The sequence below is a fragment of the Artemia sp. Qi Xiang Cuo genome, chromosome 17, assembly GCF_049724085.1.
Source record: "Artemia sp. Qi Xiang Cuo chromosome 17, ASM4972408v1, whole genome shotgun sequence".
In the NCBI taxonomy this organism is placed as follows: domain Eukaryota; kingdom Metazoa; phylum Arthropoda; class Branchiopoda; order Anostraca; family Artemiidae; genus Artemia; species Artemia sp. Qi Xiang Cuo.
In genome coordinates this window covers 18808564-18822772 of record NC_142810.1, presented here as the reverse complement: position 1 = coordinate 18822772, position 14209 = coordinate 18808564, and the positions used below count along the sequence as shown (strand labels likewise).

Genomic DNA, 14209 nt, shown 5'->3' with positions numbered 1-14209 from the left:
ATTGTCGTAAGAACTTCAAAAAGGGCTCATTCGATTGAAAGTAGAATGTGCTGATGCCCTTTTTAATGGTTAAAAGTGATAGGAGGGCATCTAATGCCCCTCCCACGCTCACCCTCCCATTTGCCTTTATGTTTAAAAAGTAAATGTTGCCTTAAGATTAAATCAAAATGCACTGTGTTTATGCTAATTCCCAATAAGGCATCTCAGCAGTATCCCCAGAACGACTGAGGGTATTATGTTCAAACTTTCAGGGCTTCTTCTGCTCTTAAAATTTGACCAAATCAAAATAGCGTAAGTGTATCCAAGCTATCAAAGAAAGTAATCAAATTTTTTTGCGAATGTTATCAATTTTTCTATTTCAGGTCAACTAGAGGAGTTATGAAACTAAATTAAACACTACTGTTTGTGTCCAGATTTTTATAAGGGTCTTTGTTGTTAGATTTTGCTTAAAATTGTGTTTCAGCACGTAAACAGCAAGCCAAACTATAAATTCTTAAAAAAAACAAATATATTTAAAGTATTATTTGCTTTTTCCCTTAAAAGACTATATCAATATAAAACAAACAGATATTAATTAAAAAAACTGTTTCAAAAAAATTAGTTTTTTCAAAGAAAAGTAAAAAACTACATTAAACCAAAAATGAGCAAAATTAAAATCAAATAATCTTCCAAGCGTGAGACTACCACAAATCAGCATCGATAAATAAATGAAACCCAAAACAAACAGAAATTACAATAAATAACCGAGTCAAACTCAAAACGAGCAGAAATTAACGTTAGTTGGGCGCAAAAGCCCTATGCCTTCCCAAGGCCAGAAAATAATTTTTACTTTACTGACAAAAATAAAAATGAATATGAATTTTAAGTTTAATATAAATATAGTGATATTTAGTAATCAAAATGTTAATATTATTTTATTTATTAAATTTATAAAATTAAAAACATTTATATTTTTTCAGTAAAGTGAAAATTATGTTCTGGCCTTGAGAAGGCACAGGGGTTTTGAGCCCAGCTTATGTTAATTTCTGCTCGTTTTGAGTTTGACTCAGTTATTTATTGCTATTTTTGTTCGTTTTGGGTTTCATTTATTTATCGATGCTGATTTGCAGTAGTTTCTTACTAGGTAGATTATCTAGAGCTAGTATAGAAATATATCTATAGAAATGAATTACATTTTTTTTCACAGTTAGCAGAGCATACTGAAGTTGAAATAGCCTTAAACTTTGACTTGAAACGTTATATATTGACCACTTCTTTCAGAAAAGAATTTCGAAGGGTAATTCCGTGTTGATAAGAAAAGAGGGTAAAGGTGCAGTTTGGTTCCTCCTGTAGTGTAGTGCGCAGGAGCCCTATGGTGAAGGTGCAGGTTTGTTCTCCTTTATAAAACAACTTAGTTCAGAAGATACAAAGAAGAGGCCCATTTGCGGCATTCCGTGAGACCCCAAGGTCCAGTACTCGTATCAGATCCCGCGAGTGGCAGTTTATGCTCGTCAAGTTCTGGCTGTACCGGCCACATGTGCCCCAGCTAAACCGCTTTTTAGCACGACCGGACTGATAGTGACTGCAAAAAGATCAATGGCTCCAGGCAGAGTGAACAAACTGACTTTTGTTACATCAATTGTAACTGAAGTGATGTAACCGCTGATTTAAAATTGTTGGTGTTGTTAAGCTATGGTATCTGATTTGTATACAGAGTTTTTTCGATGTTGTTATTTGTTGTTTTTTTTCACCTCCTTTTCGTATGTATTTGATGAACAGGAGAAGTTTGAACTTCAAACTTTGAAAGTTATACACACATTAGCCCAAATCATTAACAAGAAGGAAATGACTAAACACGGGATTTTATAGGAACAATGCGATGTGAAACATAAACACAACATAGGTTTCCCTGGGTCTAGTGGCTAAAAATGAGAATTCTACTTGGTCTGATGGACGGTGAACATAAACACTTTCCGCACGGCCCAAAAAATTCCTGTTTTGTCATATTGTTCTTGTATGTTTTTAGCCAACCATTTAAAAATCATTTCTAAAATCGAGGTTGAACGTGCTTGGTGAAGTGGAATTTTTATTATTATTTTTAATCAGAAAAATCGGCGCGCCGTGGCGCGCCGCCGGTCTAAAATCGGCGGCGCGCCGCCCAAAAAATTTCGGCGCGCCTGGCGGCGCGCCACCGCCGATACTGAATCACACATTCGCCGAAGTCATATCGGCGTGGCGCGGCTTTGGGGACTAGTCATAGGGCTCTATCATCGTGCAAGTAACAGTTAAAACCAGAGAATTCAGTTATGTAAGAGTTCAGTGACTAAACAGCGCCTTAGGGCTATATCATTGCGCAACTAACCCTAAAAAACCAGAGAAATCAGCTATGCAAGTGCTCAAAAGAGTGCCTTAGGGAATATCCTTGATAAAGTTCGTTTAAACTCAAACTTGCCCTAGGGGATGGCCTTGATAAAGTTCGTTCAACCTCAAGAGTGCCCTAGGGGATGGCCTTGACAAGTGCTCTGGAAAGGTGCTTGACTTACTTTACTTAAAGCTCTTGCTCGGCAGCGTCGCCAGCGTAGAGGGAACCAGACGTCAGTGCCATTATTCGTCTCCAGAGTGGCCTGTTTTGGGCGAGGGTAGGACCTTTTCTGGGGTCAGTTACCCCACGCTGTGAGTCCATCGTGGATAATATCCGCCTATCTCATACGTGGTCTACTTCTGGGGCGTTTCCAGCCTTTTGCAGTTGGATCGAAGTCAAATATAAGTCGGGCAGGTGTTTCAGTGGGTAGGCAAAGTAAATTATCGTACCAACGCAGCGAGCGGGACTCTAGCTTTTCAGACATGGGTGGTAATTTAAAGAACCGGAGGATGTCCATGTTCCGTACCCTGTCGAACCACCTAACGTGTTCAGTTTTTGCGGAGGTGTTTTGTCTGGACAGCCTCTACCTTCATCATCTACAACTGCGTCAAAGGCTAAGTCTCTGACGAGTACGACATGACGCTTGCTACCGAGGCAGAGTGAATACGAGTTTTCGTGAGACGGCTGATCTGGGGTTTGTGGAATATTGTTCTCAGTAGGTGGCCGAAAACGGTGTTCGTCTTTGCCACCCTTGCTGATATCTCTGCATCTAGATTTCCGTTTGAGCAAACAATTGAACCAAGGTAAGTGAACTGCTTGACTCTTTCAACATATTGGCCACATACTTCTATAGTTGTCAGGGGGATTCATGGTGTCTTGTCCACAGGTAATATTTTGGTCTGGGTCCAGTTTACATTTAAACCAAAGTTTCCTGCAGCAGATGCTAGCGTTTCCAGGACAGTTTTGATTTCAGTGAGATTTTTGCATACCAACGCAACGTCGTCAGCGAAGTCGACTTCTGACAGAACTCTTCCAGCAAAATCGATGCCAAACGGATGAGCAAGCAGTGTTTTGTTGAGAAGATGGTCCATGACACAGTTGAAGAGTTCGGGAGCAGCAGCGCAGCCTTGCCGAACAAGATTTCTAATTTGAAAGTGTGATGATACCTGGTCATTTACAATGACGGCACTTTCGGTCTTATCGTTTAGTTCTTTGAACAGATTGACGATTTTCTTAGGTACTCCAGCATATTGAAGGATCAACCACAGTCACTGTCTGTCGACAGTGTCGAAAGCAGATCGAAAATCGACGCAGGCAATGTATGCCTTCCTTTTATATTCTAGAATTTTCTCTGTCAGTTGTCTAATTGTATGGATTTGCTCAGTAGTGGACCTACCCAGAATGAATCCAGCTTGGTGGTGGCAGCGAAGGGGATGGAGGTACTTTGTTGCCCGCTTGAGGAGCAGCATGGCGAAGAGTTTGCCAGGTACCGTAAGCAGAGATATTCCACAATAGTAAATTCATTCTGCTTTACTTCCTTTCCTCTTGTAGACTGGCACAAGTAAGGCTGTGTTCCAGTCTGATGGTATTATTTCAGAGCACCACACAGTATTAAACAGCAATTGTAGCCAGAGGGTCATGAATGGATCGCCATTTTTAAGGTGTTCTGATTTCAGGCCAAATACTCCCGGTGCTTTGTTGTTCTTCAGCTTTCGTGCTGTTGCTTTAATTTCTTCTATTGTAAATTCAGTGCCAAAAGGGGCAGGTGTAGTATTTTCAGTCGCAGCTGTAATCTGACCGTCAATTTGATCAGGTGGGTCTGAACTTAGGAGCTTCTCGTAGTGGTGTTCCCACTGGAGAAGGTACTGTGATTTTTCGTAAATATTTTCACCACTGGTGTGACGGTGATATGATGTAGTTTGAGTGTATTAAGATCACGGAGGATCTTATATGTGACTCCGATGTCCTTTTTTTGGCGGTCTCATGGAGCTCGTGTGCTTTTTCGTCAATAAAGGTCTTTTGGTCTTTTTGCAGTATGATGTTACGCTCTTTTTTTAATTGCCTATACGCTGTCATGTCCCTGCGAAGGTGGGCTTCCCGTCTGCGATCAATAATGACGAGGGACTCGTTGCTCATCCAGTCCGTTTTCTTACGCTGCTTCATTCCAGCAACTCTAGTTGCAGCTGCAAGAGCATTCTCATTGAAGACCATCCATACAGCTTCACTATCATCGCATTGCGTAAGAACTTCAAATCTTTAGGATATTTTGACCTGATACTGCTTAACCAAGGTATCAATTTTTCGAGGCTTCTGGCTGGCTTTTGTAGCTTTTAAGCGAAGCCAGATTTTGGCTGCAACAAGACGATGGTCGGTGTTCCCAAGTTCGGTGCCTCGGTAGGTGCGACAATTCTGCACAGACGACAGTCATCGCCGGCGTATGATGATGTAGTCAAGCATCTTCTTCGTTGATCCATCATTGCTATACCAGGTGTACTTGGCTATATTTGGCTTCTGAAACCATGTGTTTGTAATGGTAAGATTGTGGGCAAGACAGCAGTTCAGCGTTCTCTCTCCGTTGTCATTTAGGCTATCTACTGTTACGGGTCCAACAGCAAAATCCCACAGGCCAGACTCATTTGAAATGCTAGCATTCATATCCCTTGAAGGACGAGGCAGTCATGGGGGAGGTACTGACGAGAGTTCAGAACTTAAGGGGGTATAGAAGTCATCCTTATCTTTTTCCTGGGTCTTATTTGTGGGGACATCACAGATGATGATGCCTATCTTTCCATGTTTACAATCGAGCCTTGCTCTCAGGAGCCTGTGTATTACTGGTGCGAATCACAGAAGGGCCTTGGATGCGGCACTGTTCAGCACTAGGCCAATGCCTCCTCATTTCTGGTGACCACTAGACCAAAGCAGTGTGCGCCCTTCACCAATGTACTCGTCACCATCACCAGATAAATGTGTTTCAGTGATTCCAGCAATTTTAACTTTATATTTCTTTAATTCTCTGGCTAATAGAAGCATTGAACCGGGTTGATTCAGTGTCAGAACATTCCAGGTTTGGGTGTTACTGGTGTGAATCACAGTAGGGTATTGCATGCGGCACTGTTCAGCACTAGGCCAACGCCTCCTCATTTCTGGTGACCACTAGACCAAAGCAGTGTGCGCCCTTCACCAATGTACTCGTCACCATGACCAGACAGATGTGTTTCAGTGATTCCAGCAATATTAACTTTATATTTCTTTAATTCTCTGGCTAATAGAAGCTTTGAACCGGGTTAGTTTAGTATCAGAACATTCCAGTTGGCCACATTGATGCCCCCATGGTCAACAATATTCATAGGAAATTGTCCGTTGGCGGTTCGGGGTCGAGACGGATTTTGAGATTATATATCCGAGGCTAAATTTCTGGTTCCATTCGTGGCAATAGAAGTTTCAGGAGAAGGGCTGCCAATCTAACCATTCCCAGATGCATTTGGTTCTCTGGTGGCTAGCCAGATATCCAGTGGCACGTGGAGGTCGTTCTTCATGTACCAATTTGCATGGGAACTAAATCCATGGGAGCTGGAAAGGTGCCAAGGAACGTACAGGCCCCAAATTCATTATAAGCATTATACTTACGGCACCTCCTCCACTCAATGAAGTTATAATTTAGAAATCTCTAAGCTTTAGGTCGCTTACATTATCTTCATCATTCACTTTTGGTTGTCATTAATAAACAAAAAACTTCTGAAAGTTATCAATAAAGCAAATGAAGTGAAATAAACAGAAACATAGAACATTATTAAACAGAGCTGCTGATTGACTTTTCTGCATGACCAACTTCTTGGAACATGATGTTGAAGGAATTTTTTCCGAGCCTGCTCTTTTTGCCTGATTTTTTGGCTAGACTAATATATAAGTAAAATAAAAAATTACATTAACAAAATGAAGACAAAGAAGGAAAATTGGAGCAACTCTAAACAATAAAATAGACAATGAATGTTCTCTCGTTTTAATTTTTTTTTCATGTTCTTCATCTGTGTAATAACTAGTAATTTTATTTTTTTTCAGGATGATAAAATCCGCTATTAATTATCAAGTTAATCAACTTGTTTGGACGAAGCTTATATTAAAAAAACATAAACGAGGCATATAAAAAATAAAATGACACAAAAATGAAAATATACAAGTTTCTAACACAGACTTGTAAATCACACGGATAAAACACATTTGATTTTCATTAATAGTATTTAATCATTTGAGAAACTTGGGGTTTAGTTTTCATGAAAAGAAACGCACACGGTAAAAATAAATCTTGTTTTATCAGAAACAAATGAGCATTTAAGAAACTTGGGGTTTAGTTTTCTGAAATAATAACACACACGGTTAACATACTTCTGATTTTATTAATAATATATGATCACTTAAGAAACTTGGATTTTAGTTTTCTTAAAAAGAAGGCACACGGTCAAAATACATCTTATTTTATTAAAAATAATTGGGCATTTAATAAACTTAGGTTTTAGTTTCCGAAATAAGAACACATACGGTTAAAAAACATCTGGTTTTATTAATAATATTCGATTATTTGAGAAACTTGGGGTTTAGTTTTATTAAAAACAAGAACTCACACGGTTAAAACACATCTCATTTTATTAAAAATATTTGAGCACTTAAGAAACTTGGGCTTTAGATTTCAGAAATAAGAACACAAACATTTAAAATACATCTGATATATTAATATTATTTGATTATTTAAGAAACTTGGGTTTTAGTTTTCATAGAAAGAGCGCATACAGTAAAAATACATCTTACTTTATTAAAAATGTTTGATTAGTTGAGAAACTTGGGTTTTAGTTTTGAAAAACAAGAACGCATTTGGTTAAAGTGCATTTCATTTTATTAAAAATATTTGATCATTTAAGAAAATAAGGTTTTAGTTTTCATAAGAAGCAAGGCATACTGTTAAAATATATCTGATTTTATTAAAAATATTTGATATGAATCCCCCCGGTAGTTCTGACTACGCTGAAAATTTCCCCCGGACAATTCTCCTACAGCATCTCCACGTGTAAACTGGGGTCGTCAACGAGAAAGTAAGACAAATAAAACGAACTTCGTAAAACCAGACGACTTTTGGGAAAAAAGGGTGTTAGAGGGAGGCTAATTGTCTCCAATTTTTGGTCATTTAGAACGACATTTGGTCATTTCAGTACTGAATTAGCCTTTGAACTGTGAGGACACAAATTGGATTTAACTTTGAATTTAATTGGTTTGAAAAAGTGTATTTGTTAGACAGTGAAGATATTGCGAAACATTGAATTGGCTTGGGATTATACACCTTGGATTATGTCATTTAATTATGACAAAAAAAAGAAAATAGCCCAAAGCCAATGAATCAAGCTCTGATTGAGTAGCAGTTCAGGTGTCTTTACCGCTTGCTCTGAGGTGTGGGAGGAAATGCAAGTATTTGAATATTTGATTAGTTGAATTTTGCAAACGCTACAGAGTATTCCTGAAAGTTGGCTGTGATTCCTGAGGTAGCGTCGGTATTCAAACGCTGTTGGAAGTCGTCGGTGCAGGAGATAGGGGTGTTAGCCGTGCCCTAATTAACGGCGGCTTAGCGACCTGCACGTCCGCATCGACGTGGATAAATTAGTAGGTGCCAGAATAGGTAAGAGAGATTATATATTTTATTTGCACTTGCCATGGGGTGAAAAAATTGCTAAAACTGTCCAAGTAGTATCTCAGTCTGTTGAGAAATGTTTGTTGAATTCGACCGTTTCATCCGAAGGAAATAATGATGTCGCTTCACTGAAGACTCTGGCGGATGATTTTGCTAAGATGCTAACAATACTTACTGAAAATGGTAAAAAACTAGACTCTATAAACGATAGCATAAAAGTGTTAGAAAATCGTATGGTATCAGTGGAAAATACATAGTCCGAGCTAAAATCAGAAGTTATTACTACGAGTTAGCGTGTTACACAGCTTGAATCTAATGTTGAAAGCTTAAGAAATCAAATGTCAATTGTGACTAGTGAAACGAAAAAGTATGAAATTGGGTGTGCAGATCTGTCTCGTTGGCTTATGGCATCTGAGTATCGACATACAGAGACGAATCTTATCGTTTGGAATGCTCCCTATGAAAATACCACCCAAGCCGGATCGTTTTTTGACCAGTTGTGTTTAGAGGGTCTAGGTCTGTCCATGGTCCCGCGGTTTCGAGTTGTTGGTAATGTCCGTAAGGGGCAACAGTATTTTAAAGTTGATATTGGTTCTCGAGATGCAAAGGTCAGTGTGCTTAAGAACGGAAAGAAATTAAAAGGTAAAGTTATTGGACACCATAGAAATGTATCTGTTAGCGATGATGCACCAATATCAGTTCGTGAAGGTCGAAGGAAGTTGTATGTAAAGAAATCTAGATTAAATGCCATTGGAGTTTCATCATGGGTTTCTAGTACAGTTCCACCATATATACAGATCGACCGTGGTGATGTGGCGGCAAAATTTGATTAAAATGAGCCTATCCCTGAGTTATGTGACCAATAGATGGTATTTGTGTTTATGGAAAAGAAAAGAAAAGTTGTTCCATTTTTTTTCTCATTTATTTAGTTTTTGTTGGAATTTAGAATGGGTAAGTGGTAGACACCTGTAGAGTATTGTGTTTTCTTCAATTATTATTTTCTGGAATTCAGTAATGAAACCAGTAAGCCTGTATTGTGACAGGCTAGTGTTAGTGAGAATTTTCACTTTATTTGTATTCGCTCGTTTATTTATACCATTTTGTTAATATATTTCTAATTATTTTTAGGTTATATCCTGTTTTTTCCGGAAGATTTAGGATTAGGGGTACTTCACAGGGATTTTGATATGGGGGTAGATGATGTTTTTCCGAAGGTTAATTATAAGTGCCCAGTTGATTTACATGCTAGACTGGCACCGGATAAACTTGGCATTTTTCATCTGAATTGTCAGGGGTTAAATAGTACATTGGATTATTTGTCGGAGCTGTGTATGGTATCTGATTTTCATATTCTTGCACTTTCTAAAACATGGTTAATGAATAATAACTGATAACTGATAACTGAAAATGAATAATTCTGGACTACTGGATATTTTAAATTATAATATGTATGTTAAGAACCGTACTCACCATCAGCATAGAGAACTTGCCCTGTATATTAGAACTGATTTGAATGTGAAGGTTAGGGATGATTTGTCCGTTAATAGAGAGATGATTTTTGAGTGTTTTGTTGCGGAGGTTGATAAGAATAGTGACCCATTTTTTATTGCTGTTTGTTACCGCCCCCATCAGCTAGTGTAGATTGTTTTTTAGAAGTATTAGAGCAACAAATAGACCTTCTAACTCGTAAGAACATGCCGTGTTTTGTGTGTGGAGATTTTAACATTGATTTGAATTTATTAGCATCCAATTTAAAAGCCCGGAATTTTTTTAATTTAATGTTAGTTTATGGGATGCATCCTGCTGTAAATATTTGTACTAGAGTGACGGAGTCATCTTCATCTCTAATTGATGACGTATTTTTTAATGTTCGGATCTACTTTAGTTTGGCAATATTAGTCCCGGGTATATTGAAGAATATTAATATTAACAGTGATGCTCGCCCTAAGCCTAAAAAATTATTAGTTGATTCAAATACTATTTCAAGATTTAAGATTAGGATAGAACAGTTAGATTTTAAATTTTTACAAGAAGAATTAGATTTAAATTTGAAGTTTGAGCTTTGGTATGGTAAGATTTAGGATACGTTGTTGGAATGTTGTGAAGTGTCAGGAATACAGAAGAGAAGGGTGTCTCCGAATAAACCTTGGGTTACAAAGAGTTTGTTATAGTCAATTAATAGAAGACGTTTTTTATATAAGTTGGCAACAAGGAGCAATGATCCTCATGATAAAGAAATATATAGAGTTTATAATAGTCGGTTAAATGCTGTACTCCGACAAGCTAAGGTAGAATATTATAAGGTTAAGTTTAAAAATGTTGAGGGTAACCCGAGTAAGACTTGGAAATTGATTAAGTCGGTGACTAGCCCTGGTAGCGTCTTGATCCGTCCGGATGATATAGGAATGAATAATAATGTTGTAGATGAGATGTGTAATCACTTCGCTACTATTGGGCAGCGTGTGTCATCATCGGTACCAGTAATTGATCAAAATGAAGATTTTCGTCAGTTCCTACCTGAAGATTGTGATGTGTCTGCGTAACTTAAATCTCTAACTATTGATGAATTATTTGATGTTATAAAAAATATGAAAAATAGTGCATCAGGAGGAGATTTTATTTCATTGAAGGTTTTGAAGTCGATTTTAACTGTTATATCTAGTAATTTTTTAGGACTGATAAATAATTGTTTAAAAGCTGGAATATTTCCCGATTGTCTAAAGTGCGCGAATGTTATCCCGATATTTAAAGGAGGGGATAAGAATTGTTTTAGTGATTATAGACCGATTTCTTTGCTGCCATTTATTTCTAGAGTGTTTGAAAAGTTGATTCATAATAGGATGGTAAGTTTTTTCGAGAAAAAACAATTTTTTAGTTCTAGTCAGTTTGGGTTTAGGAGTCATCATTCTACAGAGCATGCAGTTTTGTTTTTAACAACTTTTATTAATGATGCTTTAGACAAGGGTCTGAAGATAGCTTCGATATTTTTGGATATTATTAAAGCATTTGACTCATGATATATTTTACTGTTGATCATGATATACTAGTTCAAAAGTTATATAGTAGTGGTATACGTGGTGATTTTTTGAAAGTGATAGTTAGTTTTCTTAGTGGAAGGACTCAGTGCGTCGTGATGGATGGAGTTGCATCTAAAATTGAACATATTTCGATTGGAGTACCCCAGGGTTCCGTTTTGGGTCCTTTGTTGTTTTTGTTTATATTAATGACTTTTGTAGAGCTTCAAGTAATGTGTCTTGTTCTTTAGACCTTGATACTTACGGTACTAAAGGAATTCTACCATGTTTTGCTGATGATGCATTTTACTGTAGCTGCTAGAACTGAAAATGAGTTGATGACAATATTGAAACAAGGTATTTCTTCGATTGAAAAGTGGATGCGAGTAAATAAATTGAAACTGAATCACAATAAGTCGAATTTTTGATTTATGGTAGAATTACTGGACATTATCCATGGATTAATAGGATAGAAGTAGGGCACCATATTATTGTAAGATCTACTAGTACTAGATACCTAGGCGTTATTATTGATGAAAGCCTTAGTTTTAAAGACCATATTGCATCTGTTAGCAGCAAATTGTCTCGTAATATTGGTCTTATGCGTAAACTTAGGTATCTTTTTCCATGTGAAATTCTGAGAATGTTGTATTTTTCTATGGTTCACCCATATCTCATATACTGTTGCATGGTTTGGTCGAAAACATTCGTAACTCACCTCCATCCGCTCTGTGTAACGCAGAATATGGCAATTAGAGTTTTGTATGGTAATCAAATTGACCTATCTGTATCGACGAGGCATCTTTACCGCGAGTATAAAATTCCACCGTTGGCAGGAATATGCGTATTCTATAATGCTCTGTTTATGCTTAAATATTTAGCTTCGAAGTTACCATCATGTTTTTCAGGAATGTTTAGTCTTGCTTCTGCTATACATGATCATTTGACACGATCTCCTCAATTGGTGCGAAGACCAGCTATGGTCACGTCTAGGTCTAGGTTTTCAATTCGCCATATTGTTCCGTTAGTTTGAGAGAGTTTGCCAGAGGATTTGAGAAATGTTGGGGGTTTGCAGGAATTTCGTAAGTTGCTAAAGAACCATTGTTTTGATGTGTATAATTTGGATGGATTATTCTGGGCAAGTTAAGTTAATTTATGTTTTTGAGGAGGGTTTAGTTGCAGATGAATATGATTATAAATATTATACTTTTGTTGGGTGTTGTTTGGAGGCTCGTTGGTTTTTGGGTCCGGTAAGTTGAGCTCTAATTATGTTTTTTTTTTTTTTTTTTTTTTTTTTTGTTTTTTTTTTTTTTTTTTTTATTGATTTATTAGGAGGGTTTTCTCCCGCACAAGCATGCTTCAGGGAGTCGATGATGTATACTTTATTTTTTTTTAAATAAACCCAGTGTTACAATGTTAAAAACTAGGACTTTTAGTTTACGTTCGAATGAGCCCTCTCGAAATATTCTAAAATCATTGGTTCAATATGATCACCCCCGGGAAAAAAACAAAACAAATTAACACGCATCCGTGATCTTTCTTCTGACAAAAAATACAAAATTCCACATTTTTTAAGATAGAAGCTTGGAGCCTCTACAGTAGGGTTCTCTGATATGCTGAATCTGATGATGTTATTTACATTATGATTCTTTTACTTTTAACAGATTTTTCCCCTCTTTTTCAAAAATCTGGCAAAGTTTCTCAGGCTCGCAGCCTTTGATTGGTAACACTGAACCTAATGAATATTATATATTTTGAATCATCATAATATGCTAATTCTCTTGAGATATCTAACCCCCCCCCCCCGAAAAAAAATCCTGGGTACGGCCTTGAGCCAATATACATTGAAAGAAATTTCAAAAGGATTGGTCTTTTGAAATTTCGCCCTCTATCAAACGACGGATGTATCTAGTGTCTTTGCCAGAGTGAATTTTTTTTCAGGAGGGAGGGGGCGGGGGCAAATATAGACTTTGCCGCCCCCTGCCGCACCATCAATACTCTAAATATTACAATTTTTGGTAAAAATTATTGTAATTTAAGCTTGTTTTGCAGCCCGCGGTCCTTGTCCTTCTAGCCCCCCCCCCACTCCTACATCTGGCCCTGATCTTTGCACCTCTGCTAAAAAGACACCTAACCGACGTCAAGTTTTGCGCCCTTACTTCCGGTGTACACTAAGGAACCTAGTTCTAACTCCCTTGATAATCATGTTCAAATCATTTGGTCAAAACTAGATACGCCATCTTATTGGTGATTTTCCTTCAACTTTCAAACTCTCGTAAAACACAGGCAGGAATGTATTTCATTGTTTTGACAGTTCGACTGCAACTTTTGATTTTGAAGCCCTTTCGAATAAAGACAAATCATTCAATGACTTAGCTATAATATGTTCAGTTGACTTGTGAATGTCGGACTAGCAAACAAGAATTATAGTTTTTAAAGTGAATTCTATTTGTATGTAAAAGATGGAAAAGATGGTAATATAGTCTACGATAAATTTCTAGACAAGCTAGTTTTTGCTATCTTGGAGAGGGATTAGGTTATGAAAATGAAACTTTCAGGGATAGATCTAGAGAAAAAAGTATGGGTAAAATTCTACTTTTGACTAAATTGGAAAAGGGTTAGGTTAGGAAAATGAAACTTTCAGGGACGGGTCTGCAGGCTAAAGTATGGGTAAATTTTCCGCAGTTCATATTATTAATTTACGAATAAAGTAAACATACTACTCAATCCCTTTTTTACGCTCTTTCCAAATATAACAGTCATTTTTGTCGGAAATGAATTTTACCCCCACCTCTATATAAAGCAATTCAGGGTACATATGTGCACATTAGGGGGGGGGGATGGGGATAAAGTTTATTTCTGATGCAAATGAGATGCAAGTTTAAACTTTACCCTCCCCCCCCCCAAATGTGCAAATATATACCCTAAATTGGTATATATAGCCTATATAGGGATGGGGGTAAATATCTACCAAATCATATTATTGAGTTAGGAATAAAGTGAATACACCATTCAATGCCTTTTTTTATGCTGATTACGAATATAATAAGCATTTCTATCGGAAATGAATTTCAGCCACCCCTATATATATCTAACCTAACCTAACCCTGAATTGGCATATACAGGGGGGGGGGGCTGAAATTCATTTCCGGGGGGCAGAAATGCTTATTATATTCGTAA

At 37.4% G+C, this 14209-nt stretch overlaps 1 protein-coding gene across 1 annotated transcript in view; it reads left to right on the top strand.

The window, feature by feature from the left end:
- The first annotated feature begins 13428 nt into the window (after positions 1 to 13428).
- Positions 13429 to 14209, top strand: part of LOC148941980 (E3 ubiquitin-protein ligase MYCBP2-like) — a 97544-nt gene continuing 96763 nt past the window's right edge. The window contains exon 1 of the mRNA XM_089103383.1: positions 13429 to 13503. Coding sequence (XP_088959509.1) covers positions 13492 to 13503 — 12 coding nt within the window. The 5' untranslated portion in view covers positions 13429 to 13491. The remainder of the gene's footprint in view (positions 13504 to 14209) is intronic.